Source organism: Halichoerus grypus, chromosome 2 (assembly GCF_964656455.1).
Source record: "Halichoerus grypus chromosome 2, mHalGry1.hap1.1, whole genome shotgun sequence".
NCBI lineage: Eukaryota > Metazoa > Chordata > Mammalia > Carnivora > Phocidae > Halichoerus > Halichoerus grypus.
This window is the reverse complement of record NC_135713.1, coordinates 60567745-60586485: the sequence shown is the minus strand read 5'-3', so window position 1 is coordinate 60586485 and position 18741 is coordinate 60567745. Positions and strand designations below refer to the sequence as shown.

Genomic DNA, 18741 nt, shown 5'->3' with positions numbered 1-18741 from the left:
CCCCAAAGGCATGGGCACCTGTTTTGTGGGTCAGACCAGTGGCATGCTTGTAAATAGTTAACATCCAGTTCTCCAAGGGAATGCTGCCCTTGAGTTGTGGTGTTTGCCAATTTCTATAGGTGTAAATACTCCCATCAGGTGATTTCGGGCCATCCATGCAATGTCAGTAACTGTGGGGTTTGGAAGAGATGGACACAGTTGACTGTCACGAGCTGGTGCGAGTGGGCTCCGGTGCTCCTCTGGTCCAGATGGACCCCTCCGGTTATGCTGTTAAACCGAGCTCCGTTGTGCAGAGACTTAAGTGATCATCTCACTCATTGAGTTCCTTTGGAATTCAGTGAGCTATCTGTCAGGGTCTCGGTCTCTGTGCAGTTCAGGGACGGCCAGCTGATTCTTAGCAAGCCCTGCAACCAGACCCTGACTGGCTTCGTTCCCCTCTGAAGGGAACACGCTTAGTCTACTTGTTAACCCATGTGACCGGAGCCCGCCCTGCCCGTGCCAGGCTTTGTGCCAGAAGCAGGGGCTGCTGGGAAGAGGCAGCGACACGCAGAGGTTAGGAGCAGAGACGAGGTCTGAATCCATTTCTGCCGCCTCTCAGGGTTGGATGGATGAAATACGTCCCCAGCTATAAAGTGGAACAGACTGGCACACAGGAGGTACCCACTAGGTGCCAGTTATCATTGTCATCACTGTCATTGCTGCAGTGACGGTAACAGGGCAGCGAGCGTAGCAGGTGCTTTATGGCTGCTCGCCTTTGCCAGGCCCGTGGGCAGATTGTCCACTTGTCCTTTTATTTCTTCATTCCGTTCACTGGCCCCGAGGCTGTCGCCACACAGAGATCGATCAAGTGCCAGCTCTGCCCCAGGCCTGTGTGTTCTCACTGGGGAGACAGTGTCGCCATGTGTCATAGGTGCTGGGGGGGTGGTGTGTGCGGGAGGCAGTGGGGCACTGTGGAGGGAGGGCTTCGTTCTCTTTGAGGTTCAGGAAAGGCTTGAGAAAGGAAATGACATTAATTAAGCAGAGCTGGGAAAGAAGAGCAGGGAGGAGAGTGGGAAGGGGCTTTCCTGACACAGGGTTTCCAAGAGCAGAGGCTGGGGAAGTGAAAGATGGTGGTGCGTTTGGGAGACTACAAGTCTTACGGGGTGGGAAGGACATGGAGGTTGCTGTGAGGGTTGAGGCTGGGAGGCCGGCAGAGGCCGGGTTGGAAAGGCCTTGAATGCCAAGCTGAGGGCAGCAAGGGGTGTGCCAGCCTCTGGCCCATCGCTTCTGCTATCTGGGATGTGAAGCACAGCTTCTTCCCAGGGACCTGGTCGAGCAGCCTGTCCAGCATCCTTCCTCCTCCCAGGTACCAGGGCAGAGAGGGCTGGGCCCCAGCCTCCTACCTGAAGAAGAACAGTGGGGAGCCCTTACCCCCGAAGCTGGGCCCTGGCTCCTCAGCCCACACCGGCGTCCTCGACCTGGACGGAGTTTCCCGGCAGCAGAGCTCAGTGGGCCGGGACAGGGAGCTGCTCAACAACCAGAGGGACGGCCGGTTTGAAGGCCGCCCGGTGCCCGACGGCGACATCAAGCAGAGTGAGTGATCACCCCCCGCCCCCGCAACCCCACCAAGCTCGTGCTTGGGGGGCTGCATGCCTACTACATGCCAGGCTCCATGCTCAGAGCTCCTCATATCCTGTAGACAGGAAATCCTAGGTAGCTTAATCTAGACCATGGTTTTCCCACCATCTCATGGTGATCGAGAGAGCTACTGTTTCTCAAGCCCTACTGTGTGTCAGGAATCTTATAATTAGTCTCATTGGCTCCTTGTAATGACTTTTGAGGGACTAAATTACTTTTGTTTTACAGATTAGGACCCAGAGACATTAGGTGGTTTGTCCAGGGCCACCCAGCTAGTAAACGGTGGGGCTGGGACTTGAACCCAGGCCCTCCTGACTCCAGTGCCTGTGTCCTCTGCATGGCCTCACTTCTGAGCCAGAAGAAGTTGACCTTGTGTTGAGTTTACTCTAACCACAGTTCTTTACCCATCTTCCTTTCCATAGCTTCCCATGTATATGTTTCTGTTTAATGTTCCCAACACACCTAAGAGTAGGCCTCCTTATTATTGTCTGCGACCTGCACAGGACCCCAGCCTCAGGCATGTGGCCCTGTCCTGGTTGGTTGCGCTTGGGGGGACAGTGGGGGGAAGGCTGACTGCTGGGAAAGTCCCCTGCCTTCCCCCTGGCTAGGCTTTGGCTAGGCTTCTTCAGCTATTTACAGTGGCTCAGAAAACTGCTACAAGTCAGTGAATTCTTGAAACTCAAGAATTTCTCAATCCTCTGCTCAGCTGGTTTCTCAGAAGAAAACACTGACATGCCATGGTGGGGGCAGTTCTGGCCAGTCCCTGCTTTCTGTGGTTCTATCACAGACAAGAGCCCAGGAGGATTCCCATTAACACTAGAGCAAATGAGAATCTGAAACCCCACGTCTTCGTGAGGATATAGGTTCAGATGCTCGAGCAAAGATACTCCCCCTCCCCCTTCCACACACACACACACCCAATAACAGGGGCTCAAATAATTTAGATGTTTGTTTCTTTCTCACAAAGTGGTCCAGCTCTATGTCCAGGGCTGCTATGGAAGCTCCATGAGTCAAGAGTCTTGTTACATGGTGTCTATCTTGTGTTGCCCTCATCTTTCTAGTCCAAGATGGCGCCCCCCTCGTCCAGCCAATGAAAAAGGCAGGGGGAAGTAGAGGTACACACTTTGCCCTCTGTCACATCCCACTGGCCAGAACTGAGTCACAGGGCAATACCTAGCTGCAAGGGAGTCTGAGAAATGCAGCCTTTATGTAGCAGCTAAGTGTCTGGCTAAAACTCTGTTACTGTTGAATTTTTTTTTTTTAAAGATTTTATTTATTTATTTGAGAGAGAGAGAATGAGAGACAGCATGAGAGGGAGGAGGGTCAGAGGGAGAAGCAGACTCCCCACCGAGCAGGGAGCCCAATGCGGGACTCGATCCCGGGACTCCAGGATCATGACCCGAGCCGAAGGCAGTCGCCCAACCAGCTGAGCCACCCACGCGCCCTGCTATTGAATTCTAACAGAAGACAGAGGAGATGGATATTTAAGAGATTAGCAGTCCTCTCCACGTCCCAGCTGCAAAACTAGCCGTCTGTGTGGACTCGTGCTGAGCCAGCTCATGGGGTGACACATGCTCTGCCTTGAGCCAGGAGCCTGGACCACTGCAGTCATCCTCTTGACCGAGACCCTGAGCAAGGGCAGCCCGATTGCAGAGCAAAAAGCCCCGATGTCCTCAGTCTGAGTCTGTTTGGTTCTGCTTATATATTGTTTAATACTGCACGCCCTGCAGGTGCCAAGCGCCTGGTATGTACTGTTGACTTTCATCTCCGCGCTGGCCCTGGGAGGCCAGCATTATCCCCCTTCTACAGATGGGGCCTGTGGGTCAGAGTCAGATGACTGGTGGCAAGCCACCCCCGTGTTATACTGAAGCCTACGCTTTTCGGCCTCCGCGGAAAGCTTCACGTGGCTCCAGCACATGGGCAGTCCTGAGGGTCCTGAGCCAAGTCTGAGCAGCCCCTTCCTGGTCAGGCTGTTCCTTCCCACGAGAAGGGTCTCAGCGGCTCACTAATACCAGCCCAGAGCGTGTTACCAGATCCTCTGCAGGACAGAACGGATCTTTCCTGGTGTCCCCCTCAGGAACCGCATCTGTAGAATTCTTCACCTGTGTGCAATAAGATCTCATCTCTTTACAGGATCGCCCAAGATGAGGCAGAGACCGCCTCCTCGCCGGGATATGACCATAGTAAGTGGACCGCTGCTGCCGGGAAGCCAGCCCCTGACCTGAAACGGGCCCCTCACAACCACCGTGCTCTTTCCAGAGACGCTCTCTTGCCTCTCCACACAGCTGCCTCATGAAGCAGGCTGTACGAGTGCTGGTCCCAGCCCCAGGGGAAAGGCTAGGGTCCGGGGCGGGGGGGGGGGGGGGCGAAAGCAAGTTACCTATGGCTTTGGGACAGTTAGGTCTCAGACGTGCTCTCTGCTTCCTGAGCTCACTTTGCTTTGTCTTGGATCAAAGAAGGTAACTTGAAACCTAAGCTCGGATGATGCACAAATATTGTGTGTGTTGCCATTCTGGTAACTTACTATCATACTCCATTTTTCATTCTTCAGATACTTTTCTAACCAATACTTTGAAAAATCAGCCTTCTACCATTTATTAAGCATCAGTTGGGTGCCATGCAATGAATGTACTGGGTGCTTCATGACATTGACTTACTGAATGCTTATAGTAACCCACCAGGTAGATCCCCATTCTACAGGCGATAAAACTGAGGCTCCAGAAGGGAAGTGATTTGCCCAAAGGCACACAGCACACAGAAGCAGTATTTCCAACCCAGATGGGTCTGACCTGCAAATCTGTGTTTTTTCCACAACCCTCGCTGCCTCTTGAGTTCAGAGACTATTGTCCTGCCTCAGATTTTCATGATTGTCAGTAAATGTCCCATGTTTCTCCTCGCTCAGAAGGTGGTGGGCCAGTGACCCATCTAGGAGATGATGATCTGAGTGGTCCTCTGTGTTTTGTCCCTTAGAATCCAAATGGGTCCAGCAGCACCCCTCAAGGGTGATTGTGTGCCCCAGTCCCTTAGCACCTCCCCACTTCAGCCAATGGTAACAGATTTACCCTGGACTTAGCACTGTGTTTAATTGTGCCAGCCTCGTGGTCTCAACCTGCCCAAGCCTCCCATTCCACCCCAAGTGGAGGAAGAGTATTACACCATTGCTGAATTCCAGACAACCATCCCTGATGGCATCAGCTTCCAGGCAGGTCTGAAGGTCGAGGTGAGTGGACCTGGTGTCCCTTTGCCTACTTGTGATCCTTGAGCCATGGCACCATCTCCTGCTTCTCTCATTTCTCTCCTCTCACCTCCTACTTCTTCCTTCCTCCTTCCTTCCTTTTTTTCTTTCCTTTCTTTCTTTTCTTTCCTTCCTTCTTCCTCTCCCTTCCTTTCCTTCCTTCCTTCCTTCCTTCTTTGCTTCCTTCTTTCCTTCCATTCTTTGTGACAGCTTTACTGAGGTATAATTCACACCGTACAATTCACTGATTTAAATTATACAATCCAGTGGTTTCTGGTATATTTAGAGTTGTGCAGCCATCACCACATTCAGTGTTAGAACATTTTCATCACCTAAAAAAGAAACCCTGTACACATTTACTGTCACTCCCTGTTTCCCCTCAGTCCCTCCCAGCCCCCCTGCCCCCAGCCCTAGGCAACCACTAATCTGCTTTCTCTCTATATAGCTTTGCCTGTTGGGGACATTTCATATAAGTGGAATCATACACTGTGGGATCTTTTGTGACTGCCTCGTATTCTGTTTTTATCACCACCTACTTCCCTTCTTGCTTCTCTCTCTCCTTTTCTTCCCACTCCTTTGCTGGTCTGCTCCGTTCCTGCACAAAGGCCAACGTAAATCCTTTCTCCCCTTCCATTTCTTTTCTTTCCTCATGGAGTTAGAGGCTGTTTGCCGTGTTTCCTGGAGAGCCTGTAAGTAATGGTGGAGCAGTTAGGTGCCAGGCACCGAACTGAGTACTGCACATACAGCCTCTCTCTTAATCTTTTACTCTTGCGAGGCAGGACCATTAACAATCCCCATTTTTCAGATGAGGAAGCTTTGGCTCAGGAAGAAAGGTGCTGTCCAAAATCACACAGCTAAAACGTGGCAGAGCCAGGATTTGAACCCATGTCTGTCTCCAGATTTGAACCAGCAGTGTTAACATCCTATTGTTATTGACCTGCTGGACATTTGGGAACTCCAGGAGGGTAGAGACCGTATCTGTTTTTCTACTCCTGTATCCTTACAGCTAGCACAGTGCTTGGAAGAAATATTGTTGAACTGATGAAAATTTGTCTGCCCACTAGCCTCCTGCTTAACACTCAGAAGGCCAGCGAGTGTCTTCTTCGTTCTTGCCCATAGCCCTAGCCTCGGGGCTGGTCCGCAGTAGGTGCCTAGTAAACCATTGCTGTAGGCATGAATGTTGGGATGATTGAAGGAAATAAGGAGTAAATGGATGACTGTTATCAGTGCATAAGTGTGGTATGCCCTGAGGGTCTTTAATCACTCTCTAAGAGATCTGCAAAGCGCCCACTGTTTTCCCTCCAGCCCTGACACCTCCTGCCTCTCTCTCTTTCCCATCGCGCCCCCTTTCCCATCGTGCCCTGGGCCAACTGCCCAGTCAGCTCAGCAGAAGGTAGCTTCCTAAAGGTGTATCCTGGGCCTCATCACCATTGATTCTGCCCAGGTCTCTCCAGAAGCTTGTCCCCAAGCCAAGTGTATTTCAACCCATTGAAGGAGGGCTGTCTGCAGGGACATTTCAAGAGCTTGAGCTAAAGTCTCTCAAACTAATTTTTATAAAATGTAAATCCCTATCTATGTAGATAGACTGAGGGGAAAGCAGAAATACCCACAAAGCTCTAATAGGGTGTTTCTCCTGCCCTTTCTTTTTTCCATCCTGACCCTCCCAACTTCAAATCTACAGAGAGAACTCACAAGGCATCTTGCTTGTGCTACAAGATCATTCTATGCCCAGGTCCCCCATTTTGCTGCCGTAAAACTTATACATCCAATTCTCACGTGAAACATGTGACTTCTCCCTAATATCTTTTCACCTCTAAGACCTTCCTCCAAACAAAGTCTGTTCCCGTTGCTTGTCTGCGATCCCCGCTGGTCAAGCTGGCCCTTCCCCAGCTCTTTTACTCTCTCTACCAGGAATGACCTTGCTTTAACCCAGCTCCTAGCGCTCCACCTGCCTTCTCATAGAAGGCACTCAAGGTCATTTTTTGAATTGAACTTGGCATCTCAAAATCCAACTTATTCTTCAAATCCCTGCTTCTTCTGCGAAGCCTCCCCTGATTCACATTGGTTTCCCTGCCCTGCCCCATATGGCTTCTCTGGGGCCATATATCTCAGTCTTTAGTTGAAGGCAGTCCCTCACTTCTGTACATGCTTGCTTGCTTTCTTTCTTTCTTTCTTTCTTTCTTTTTTAAGATTTTATTTATTTGAGAGAGAGAGGGGAAGAAAGCACAAATAGAGGGGAGGGGCAGAGGGAGAGAGAGAAGCAGGATCCCCGCGGAGCAAGGAGCCCCGTGTGGGGCTCCGTCCCAGGACCCCGGGATCATGACCTGAGCCGAAGGCAGACGCTTAACCGACTGAGCCACCCAGGTGCCCCCGTACATGCTTTCTTGACATCATAAGAAGTGAGTGTGGTTTTCCCCTCCTTCTTCAGTGATGTTTTGGGTTTTGTCTTTCAGATTGAAAGTCCTCTTCCCTTGGCACTTTGAACAGAGTGCTCTGTTCTCTTCTCACATCTAGTGCTGCTACCTACCTAGTGCTTCTTGTCTTGTTCGGTATCTGTCCTTTCTCCGATTTTCTCAGGAGTTCCTCATTATCTTTAATATGCTGGAATTTCACTAAAGTGTGTCTCTTTTTATCCTGCTCAGCACGTGGTGGGCCTTTTTGATCTAGGCCTCAGGAGATCTTCCCAGAGAATTCCCCATTTTTACTTTTTTAAATATTGCGTCCCTTCACTCTCTTTATTCTTTCCTCCCGGGGCAGTTATGATTACACAGCTGTGCGACCTTCTGGCCCTACTCTCCACGTCTCTTAACTTTTCTTTCACATTCTCCATCTTCGTGCCTTTGTGCTGCATTCCTGGAGCATTCTGCTTCTTCTAGCTCATTCATCGGCTCTTTAACAGTTGGGTTCGTCACTGATTTTACCTCAGCAATTGTAATTTCCATGTCCGAGAGCTCTTACCGATTCCTCTTCCAGGTCGCCTGTTCTTGTTTCAGCATAGCCTGTTCTTTTATGAATGCGATGCCCTTCCGTACCTCTCTAAGGGTACTAAGTATGTTGAATTTAAGGCCCTATTATTATAGTCCATTACCTCTTTTCTCAGTTGTACATCCTTTGCTGCGGCGTGGGTGTTTATTTAGGTTCTTCTCATGGCGTTAGTACCCGCCTTGGGCTGCGCAAGACGAGGTAGCAGTCAGACAGCCCAGCTGGGGCGTGTACACAAGGTGCTGGGCACCTGCCAGGGGTTTCAGCGCCAGGTGGGGGGCTTCTGAGCCAGCCACTGAACGGTGTTGGGTGTCTCTGATCCAAGCTCCCACATTCACTGCAGGCACTTGTGAGCAATCGCCGTCTTTCTTCTGCCTGCCCTATAAGAATGGGATAAGGGGCATGAGAGGTCACCCAGCCTGGCTGCCTCTGCCATGGTGTGTCACTTCATTCCCTGTCACTTGCTCCTGCGCCTCCCTATACCCAGGTTCCACCACCTTGAAGTGCAGGGGGGCCTCAGCCCTCCCCCACCTTCTGTGGCAGGTACCCCTGCAGCGGTCCTGGGCCACACAGCCTCCCTCTGCTGCTTCTGTCCATCTGTGAGTGCTCACAAGCCCTGGTCCACTAACTTCCCCCACCCCCCTCCTCCTTCTGAGCTGGGCTTTGTATTCATTTATTTCCCTGGATTTGTTAGATAAAGGGGAAGCTGCTATTCACTCTATCTCTCACGTTGAAACCAGAAGTCCACCTTGGATAGTATAAAGGTTTGGTTTGTTCTTTTTTTTCCCTCAGAGCAATGAAAAACTGGATAAAACTACCTTGTCCTTTAAGTATTTTGTACAAACACACACCGTTGTTCCAAGCATGCTGGCAATCTGCACATTTGCCGATAGGCACCACCACTCCCTGGCTCAGAATGTTCTGAAATCAGCCAAGGGCAGCTCAGGATGTCGTCAACAATGCACTGAAGCCGAGGGCTGAGTCTGCATGCAGCAGTTCATGGGTCCCTGGGGCTTTCTGGGGGTGTTGGGAGCCTCCCTCCTGGCCCCACCCCCACTTCAACTAGAATCAATCCCCTCTTTTATTTCTGGCTTTATCTTATCTCTCTTTGCTAAAGCTAATCCAGTAAAAAAGCTCACATAGCCAACATTCTTTTAACCGAACCTTGAAAACTTCTCTGCTGATTGTTCCATGATGTCAGCCTATGGCCCTGCCAGTGGTAGCTTGAGGGACCCAAGTGGGAGGTAGTTGCCACTAAAGTGTTTGGCTTTACCAGGGCGCCTGGGTGGCTCAGTCGGTTAAGTGGCTGCTTTCGGCTCAGGCCATGATCCTAGGGTCCTGGGATCGAGCCCCGCATCGGGCTTTCTTGCTCAGCAGAGAGCTTGCTTCTCCCTCTCCCTCTGCCTGCCTGCCTCTCCCCCCGCTTGTGCTCTCTCTCACACTATCTCTGTCTCTGTGTCAGATAAATAAAAATAAATAAAATCTTTAAAAAAAATAAAAATATAGATTTTGGCTTTACCAAGTATTCTTCTCTCATGAGCAATTCTGTACTTGCTAATATTTTCCTTTTTTCCACTTTTGATTCCTGGTTCATTTCAATGTCATCATAACCTTCAGAGTTCTTTAATGGGGCCACCGTGGTCTAACAGTGGAGCTGCTGGGAGTACCTTAGTTCCCTCCCTGGTCTGTGTATGGTCAAGACATGTGTTGATGATAATGACGAGGATGCTCGTATAGATAGCGTCTGTGCCAGGTGCCGTACCTACTTGAGAACTAGTCTTCACAGAAGTCCCAAGAGGTTGATATCTTTAGCCCATTTTACAGATGTACCTGAGACAAAGCCCATTGTCCAGGGTTCTATAGCTAGTAAGCTGTGGAGCTGGAATTTGAACCCAGGTCTCCGTGGTTTTAAAGCCCAGGCTCTTTTCCTTCCCCTCCATTCTTGTGATTTGGCATTTGCTTTTATTCATAATAGTTCTTGGCTTCTCTCTAGTAAATGAAAACTCCCATAAATCGTGATCAAGAACACAAATGTTTAGAGCTTCTGCCGTAGTATTTGCATAGAGTGTAAGCTTAGCAAATCCCCATTCATATATTTCCCTATGATTATTGTCCTATTTTCATTTTCTCACATACCCAGAGTTGAACTTGTGGCTGTGCCGACAGTAACTTATAGGCCCAGAATCACTTTATTACCAGAGCTACCGAGTGTGGTGAGACATCACGTAAAGGGCTTGCGTTTATCAGTACCCTTTCTGGGAAACCAGCGGGTCACGTTAAGTATACACCTGTCACTTGCATCCTGCCTTGTCAGTGATCTGCACTGTAATTTAATAAAGGGGAGCATTTACCTTTCAGCATGTATCGAGGGCTGTTGTCTGCGTTAGCTTATGTGGTCATCGTGAAAATCCTGCAAGTGGGTGTTACTGTTCTTACCAGCCTCCCCATCTCGGGCTGTGGAATCTCAGGCACGTGGCTTGCGCAGGGCCATGCAGGCAACAAAAGGTGGAGCCAGGACTAGAACCCAGGTTGCAGGCCCCAGAGCTCAGCCTCTGCTTCCTGCGCCGGGTCTGTGGCTGCCACTCCTCTCAGGCTGGGCTGGGTGGGGCGGAGGGAGGCAGTGGCAGGACCTCACCCGAGGCCCCCTTCGCCCCCTGCACTTCCCCACCTCAAGCACGGCTCCTCCCCCGGCAGGTCCCCTTGCCCGGGCATGGTCGAGGAGTGGTAAAGGCTCGGACTCTGGAACCCACTGACCTGCCTTTGACCCCCACCTCCACCGTTAACCTTCCACATGACCCTCTGCCAGTTCCTCAGTTGTCCTGAGGCTCAGTTCTGCATCTGTAAAATGGGATGATAATCCCCATCTCATAAGGCCATTGCAAGCATTCATCAGACCTCGTAGGCATGGGGCCCGCCAGGGAATCGCGGTGTATTTGCTCCGGCTGCTGTCACGAAATGGCGTAGGCTGGCCAGTTTAAACAACAGATTTATTTCCTCACGGCTTTGGAGGCTGGAAGTCCAAGGTCAAAGTGGCGGCAGGTTTGTTTTCTCAGAGGCCTCTGGCCTTGGCTTAGAGGCAGCTGTCTTCTTGCTGTGTTCACACGTGGTCGTCCCTCATTCTGAATGTTCTCTGGCTCCTAATCTCTTCTTATGAGCACACCAGTCATGTTAGCTCGGGGCCCACCCAGATGACCTCATTTTGATTTAATTACCTCTGAAAAGGTTCTTTCTCCACATACAGTCACATTCTAAGGTACGGGAGTTAGGGCTTCAACATACGAATTTGAAGGGGACACAGTTCAGCCCATAACATGCGACAGACGCACCTTTCGGGCAACTCAGCTGTGCAGTACTGAACAAAGAGGAGACGGGAAACGTGAGACCTTAAATTCCGTGGGTGACTCCGCCCACTGTTCCATTCAGTGGGTGTATATCCCAGAGGGAGAAGGAGATAAGATGAAGGTTTCTTTTTGCCCTCATCAGCAGGAGTTCCCTCTATCTAAACCCGAGCTGAATGTGATCCCCATGTTTAAGGGCGTGCACTTTTGGTACTGCGTGTCCTCTGAACACCAGCCAGCTGCATCATCTGGTGCTCAACGGAAAGAGCCGCGATCAAGGCTAGCTTTGGCTGTGCACTTCTTTAGAAACGTAGCCGACACTGCTGGTGGCCTGCCCTGCATCCCGACCCACCCGAGTTGACCAGCTGCACACGGGTCCCTGTATCTGACAGCCTCCCACCTCCTCCACCTGCCTGAAGGCACCTGCCCAGAAAGGCCAGGGGGATTAATGCCCCAGGGGGGCTGGGGACTAGGAATTGGGAGGTAAACGGCCCCGACCCCCAGTTGGGATGAGTCTGCGTGGTCTCAAAGGGTCCCTGGCTGATTAAGTCCCAGTGGCCCAGAACAATAACTTCATAATTGGCTCTCTCTTTCCCATTTCCTTACTTGCGCTTCTTGAAATCCCCTCTCAAATTAATTACCTGTACCCAAGTCCGTGTCTCCAGGACTGCTTTCGGGGATATCCAAAATTAGACAAGAACCTACCCCCGTGTAAGATGTTTCTGATGCACAGTAAAGTCTCCATAGATGGTCCATCCCAGCCGTTGTCTGGGAATCTGCTGAGTGAAAAATCCCTGTTTCTAGAATCCAGTTACATGTGGGTTTTCCCGGAGTCTTCTGGTTAACTGGCCCTGAGCCTGTACCTACTAAGTGCTCTCCTCTGTCCTCCCCCCTCCAGGTGATCGAGAAGAACTTGAGCGGCTGGTGGTACATTCAGATTGAAGATAAGGAAGGATGGGCCCCAGCAACCTTCATTGACAAGTATAAGAAGACCAGCAATGCCTCAAGACCCAACTTTCTGGCTCCGTTGCCCAACGAGCTGACCCAGCTCCATCCAGGGGATGCAGCAGCCGTGGAGAACAACACGGGCAGTGAGGCCATCGGCCCCTCCCGGCCCCTGCCCGATGCACCACACAGTGCCGTGGACTCCGGGATGCCGTGGTCCAAAGACTGGAAGGGTGGCAAGGAGGCCCTGAGGAAGGCCTCTTCCGACATGTCCTCATGTGCCGGCTACGAAGAGATCTCAAGCCCCGACCTGGAGGAGAAGCCCAGCCTCCCTCCCCGTAAAGAATCCATCATCAAGTCGGAAGGGGAGCTACAGGAGAGGGAGCGGCAGAGGATGGAACAGCTCAGGGGCTCCTCACCCAAACCTCCAGGCATGATTTTGCCAATGATTCCAACTAAACACACCCCCCCAGCCCGGGACAGCAGGAGACCAGAGCCCAAACCCGACAAAAGCAAGTTGTTCCAGCTGAAAAATGAGATGGGGCTGGAGTGTGGCCACAAGGTATTGGCCAAGGAGGTGAAGAAGCCCAACCTCCGACCCATCTCCAAACCCAAAGCCGACCCATCAGAGGAGAAGACAGAAGTTATTCCCCAAAATCTCTTCTTGAAGTCCAAACCTCAGGTTAGGCCCAAACCAGCTCCTTCCCCCAGGACAGAGCCACCTCAGGGTGAAGATCAAGTGGACATCTGCAACCTCAGGAGCAAGCTGAGGCCTGCCAAGTCCCAAGAGAAGCCCTTACTGGATGGAGAGAGCAGCCACCAGGCTGCCGGGGGCCAAGATGTGGCCTTCAGCCGGAGTTTCCTCCTAGGTGATGGGCCTGGCCACACCCAGGACAGGACGGGCAAACAGGATGGGCTCAGCCCAAAAGAGATGTCCTGCAGAGCCCCTCCAAGGCCAGCCAAGACCACAGATCCTGTGCCTAAGAGTGTGCCCACCCGTCTCCAAGAGGCTCCCCCGCAGAGACCTGTGGTCCTGCCCCGGAGACCACCACCCCCCAAGAAAACCTCCTCATCCTCCAGGCCCCTCCCAGAGGTCAGAGGGCCACAGCGGGAAGCCAATGAAGGCAAGGCAGCTCCTGCCCCAGGCCGGGCACTGCTGGTCCCTCCTAAAGCCAAACCTTTTCTTTCCAACTCCTCAGGCGGCCAAGATGACATGCGAGGCAAAGGTGGTCTGGGACCACGGATGGTGGGCAAGATTGGAGAAAACAGGGAGAAAGTAGCTGCAAGCCCCATTCCCAACGCTGATGGCCCGAAGGATTCTTTATATGTGGCCGTGGCCAACTTTGAAGGAGACGGAGATACCAGCAGCTTCCAGGAAGGGACGGTGTTCGAGGTCCGGGAAAAGAACAGCAGTGGCTGGTGGTTCTGCCAGGTCCTGAGCGGGGCCCCTTCCTGGGAAGGGTGGATTCCTTCCAACTATCTCAAAAAGAAGCCGTAGCCGCCTCCTTCCCTGCCTGGCGGTCCTGCGCATCCCTGCTGGCTTTACCCACATATTTAATATGCCTCTTAATTTATCATCCTTTATGCAGCTTCAAAGGAAGGAAGACTCTGGAGTACTGTGGTTTCTTCCCTCCCTTGGGTGGAGAGGAGTCCCTCCCACCACAGCATGCCCTGGAGGCTCAGAGGCCCCACCCCCTGCTTCCTCTCCACGCCAGCATCCCTGCCTTCCGGCTGGTGGCATTGTAGGCCACCTAGCAGCGGGACCCTGACTCTCCAAGGCCTCCAAGACCAGAACCATTGTCTGGAAACTGCAGTCTCGTTGCTGGTACCCCACCCAGTCTATGACGGCTGGCTCCAACTTCTCCGTGTTTCTAAAAGTCCAGGGACTTTATTTACTCCGTTTCCAAAATGCTTGGTACCAGAAAGAACTCCATGCCCTGGCAGTTGGCTCCATTGCCAGTCCCAGAGAGATGTCCTCCTCGAGGCTCTGGGCCCGTGAGCCTCTCAGGTTCAACCAGATGCAGCTGCCCCAGGAGTGGGCCTGAAGGTCCACTGAGCCATTCCGCCTCCCATCTTCTGTCTTGGGACCCTGACAGATCCTAAAGGGGTGCTTCCAGCCCCAGCATGCTTCACTTTCCCCGCGCAGGGCTTTTTAAATAGGAATCTCCACCCAACCTTGGGCCATTTCACTTTTGTCTCCGTCGAGCAAGAATCTCCAAGTTTGTTTGAAACGAGCCGTTCACAATCCACGCCCCTTGTGAGCACCCTTTTGCTGAGTAGCTAACAGGTGCCAGACTCTGTCCTTGGCACTTGACACTCTTGTTTTAACCCTCACATCAGTCCTCTCTTGGGATATTGCACCTGTTTGATGGACAGAGAACCTCGGACTCTGTGCCCAAGGTCACACTAGCTAGGAAGAAGGGGAAAGAGGACTTGAGCTGGCCTGACTTCCATACCTGTGCCCTCCCCCCAGTGGGAGGCTAACCAGGCAGGGAAAGGAGGACGCTGACCGCCAGGAGCAGGTGGCCAAGTGGCTTGCTTGTTGTGTGGGCGAAGGGGCATTAGTGGCTGCTCCCGTAGCCACCAGCCCTCCGACCCACTGCAGCCTACACTGAGGGGTGCCCCGCACCCTCCACAGCTCCTCCTCCATGGCCGCGGGGGTGGGGGGGGCGGTTTGCCCAGAGCTCTGGCGGTTGCCACAGGGCCTCGTTTCCCGCTGCTGTGCAGGTGCCCCCTCTGGGGGATAAAGCCTGTGGAGCTGAGGTGGTCTCCCGTGCCAGCCTCGAGGGGCCCTGATGGCGCAAGGACCAGCAGCTGGATGGCCACAGGCGACTGCTGCCGCTTCTGCTCCTCTCTGGCGTTCATAGAGTACTTTTCTCTATTTCCTTTTCGTGCGTGCCCTCTCCCTGTCTGTCCTCTCACTTCCATCCGGACAGATACGGCTCACCGAGGCGCACGGAGGCACAGCGACATTGCAGAATTAGAATCAGGACCCAGGATTTCTGGCTCCCAGCCCAGAGTTCTTGCCCGTGGGCCAGGCTGCCTGGCGGGTGAGAGGGCACAACCCCTCTTCATCCCACCCTGCCCTGCAGAAGAGGATCCAGCTCAGAGATCTCCAATGGAGTGTCCATCTGCTGTGATGCTCTGGGGACCACAGGGCCAGCTTTCCCGGGGACGCCCACTTCCGCCTGCAGTGCCAGAGATTTCGGTGCAAACAGCCCTCTTCTGCTCTCCTCTCTCCCCACGGCCACATGGACTCTGGATGCTTCTACAGGAGAAGGCGCGTTCTCTGATTCGCAGCAGCATCTTTATTCCTTCCTTCAGTCGGTCTGTGAACCCCATCCCCGAGGCTCTTGGGCGCAGGGCCCTGAGGTGCTTCTGGCAATACCCACTTGCCCCTTGGCCCTGTGCCCAGAACCGTGGGGGAGGATGGCAGTCAGGGGAAGAAGGGAGGCTGGGAGAGGGCCACCCACGTCTTCGGGGTCCCCTCACTTGGAAGGAAGCCCATAGCATGTTTTCCAGAGTTTTTGACCCACTTTGGCTTAAACAGCTTTTATGAAGCTGTGTTATGCAGGATTTGACTACACTTCAAAAGACAGAACTCAGCCTTTCTTTTTTTTTTTCTTTTTTTCTGATTCACTCTCTGCTTTCTGTGACCTTTTCCAGTATTTTGTGAGCGCCTACCACGTGCTAGGCGCTGGGTAGCCCAGGATCCATGTGGCTCCCTGCCTGCCTCTGAGCTGTGGTTTTTGTTTGCTGCTTCCACGCAAAGGGTTTATCTTGGGCCTCGTTCCCTCCTCCTGAAGGTCAGCTGGGTGGGAATAGACTGGTTCCACCTTTCTGTGGGCAGAAGTGTTCCTGCAAATGAAAGAACTTGCCTTTTTATTTTATTATTGTTATTATTGTTATTCTGATGTGAACTGAAGGTACCGAACCCAGTTCCTCTCTGTTCGCCGTTCTTTGCTCAGGACACATCCATGGCCTGAGGACTCGTCTCTCGGGCTCCGTGTGCCACAGTGGTGGGCACGTGCACGGGCAACCGGAAGTGGGGAGTCTGGTGGCCGGTGGCTCTCCCTGGCTGTCCTAGCCGGACAACTTAGCTTTACGGCATCTAGCCCTGTGGCCGCCATCCGGTGAGCAGCCGACGGAGACTATGCAAAACTCCCCTGAGGTTACGCCCACAGAAAATGGCCCAGACCACAGGTATAACTCCCATGCCAAGCTCCAGGCAGGTCCCTGGCGCTTCAGCTCCCTCTAACTTAACCCTCACGACAACCCTATGAGGTGCATAGGATCAGCGCTGAGCTGTGGGGAGAAAGTTGAGGTTCACAGGGTGAAGTCACATGCCCAGTTTCATCCAAATCATGACCACGCTGAGACTTGAATCCAGGGGTGCCCTCTCCCCGGTGCCCGTGACTGTTCCTCTGCTAACGGCAGCAAAATGTGCATGGCATTTCCAGGGAAGCAGGGGACCCTCCCTCATAATTTAAGTTTCTCCTCCCTTCACCCCATGATCACCCAGGGCAGTAGGTCACAGGCCAAATGCCAGCCCTAGAGGCGGGCATGTAAAAACCATAGCTTATAGTGCAGCTAAATCTTTGGAAAATCTGAGTTTTAGGATCACCACTTGGCAAAAGAGGCCTTCGCAAAATGTTTCACTCAAAGTCTCTGCCATTTGATGGGTTTATGTCATTGTCCCAGGCTGAGGTGGGGGAGCTGGGCTCCAGCTTGAACCACTTTTAATGCCCTACCTCACTGAGGAATTGCTAGAGCCCTTAGCGGGTTTCCAATGGTCACGTTAAGCCTCCACCACAAGGCCTCCCCACGTCACCAATTTCTTCGGCTAAGTTCTTGGCCTTAGAACATTTCTGAGTCCACTGGGGATCTCGTTACCAGGTGGAGTGTAGGAAAACAAACTTGCCACAGGAAAGGACAGGTGCCGAATCTGCCCACGTTTTGGAAGGTCCCGAGGCTGAGGCATGGACAGTCTGTATTGACACAGCGTGCGTCAAGTACAAAGCACTGAGTGGGATAAAGAAGTTGCGCCTGTCCTCCAATAGCTGGTAACTCGACGTCACCAAGAACAGGAACATTTGTGGCTTGGCTGCCATCCTTTCGTTGTGCCCAAGTCTCTAAGTGTTGGGTCAGGCTGCTCCCCGGGAGGTCTCGCCCTTCTCTTTGGACTGTGGTGGTGGGCACATAACAGCCTGAGCCGTGTGTGGCAGTCTTGTCCCTCCCCCTTGGTTGTCCGGGCCCATCAGAGCTTTTGCTGCAAACCAGCCATACCATACGATAGACCAAAGATTACCTAATGTCAAACCTTGTGTCCTGGAGGAGTGGGAAACTGGCTCACATTGAGGCCTGAGGGTGTCGGATGCCCTCCGTCAGCCTGGAGGAATTGCTTCTAACTTGGCTGAGGTTCTGACATTTAGACAGACCACAAGCCTGTGACAGTCCCGGAGCTGCAGAGCTAAAACCCAGAGGCTCCTCGGTCTTCACCTGCTCCTGGACCCCCTACTGGGGACCCTTCCCACAGACTCGAACATCCAGCTCCGTGGGGTAATGTCTGGTTTCTGGTGCTACCCTTGTCATGCGTCAGCATTCCCTCTTTCCTTCCTGTCTCCATCCTCTACTCCAAAGTAGGCTCTCAGCGCCAGTCAGGACAAGTGACTCAACTTCTGTTGTCCTTGAAGAGGCCACACCCAGTGCCACACCCAGTAGCCTTCACTTTCAGGCCTTCTATAAACGTCCAAAAGGAGGTGCCCCCCCACCAGGCTTGTTACAGCAATAAGCAATTCTGACATAGCCAAGGTGTCCATACTTTTCCCCCATGTGTGCCTGTCTATGCCTTTGTGCCCATGTAACTGTTAATAGTACCCCTTTCACTCGTACAGGGGAGATTGATAAACCATGGTCACCTTAGCTGTCCCCACATTTCCCGCTTCCGAGCACCACCAAGTCGCTAGGGCCATTTCGTGCATCCCTCCAGGAACAGTGGGGCTCTGACAGCCCCGCCACCTCATGTCCGCTCATAGAGTGACGCTGGAGATCCCGGAGTATCACGGCACTCCTCATGCCCTCTTGGCAGACTGACAAATGCTGGTGGTGGTTTTTGTTTCCTGTTAACACACAAAAATACATGAGGCTATAAATGTGAGGGGGGTGGGCTGACAAACAATTAGCTCTAGCATGTATAGACTATATACCGTTAAGACTTTCTCTTCTTTCTTTCTTTTTTTTTTAATAAAAATGCTTGACTGGTTTCAAGCTTCATTGTGAAGATGCAGTGTCTATGGATTTCATTTGGCTGAAGAAGAGGCTCATAGCTTTGTGCCCTGGCATCTTGGACTCGAGTTTGGGGCTCAAAGAACAGAAGCCTGGGTGAGCTGTTTGGACAGTAAGGGTGACTCCTCTGTCTGGGTCCTAGTGCATCTTGATTCTTTGAATGACGGTGTCCAGAAACTAAGGGAAAGCGTCCCTGTATTCACTGGGTATCTCCCACATATTCTCAGCTCTGTGCCTAAAGATGGAAAGCTTCACCCATTTAAGGTATCTTGAACCCCTCACCGGTGTCGCCTACTGCTGGGCCAAGAGTGTGTGGTGGGGGCCAAGGGGGGCAGCCAC

The 18741-nt window shown here is 52.4% G+C and overlaps 1 protein-coding gene across 2 annotated transcripts in view; it reads left to right on the top strand.

Annotated features, from left to right (window-relative positions):
- The window catches only part of SH3PXD2B (SH3 and PX domains 2B), a 102223-nt gene extending 83826 nt beyond the window's left edge, over window positions 1-18397 (top strand). For both annotated transcript variants that reach the window (XM_078066875.1, XM_078066874.1), the window contains 4 exons: window positions 1350-1572; window positions 3751-3800; window positions 4712-4837; window positions 12071-18397. In XM_078066875.1, the coding sequence (XP_077923001.1) occupies window positions 1350-1572; window positions 3751-3800; window positions 4712-4837; window positions 12071-13615 (1944 nt within the window). In that variant the 3' untranslated portion in view covers window positions 13616-18397. The remainder of the gene's footprint in view (window positions 1-1349; window positions 1573-3750; window positions 3801-4711; window positions 4838-12070) is intronic.
- Window positions 18398-18741: the final 344 nt, after the last annotated feature.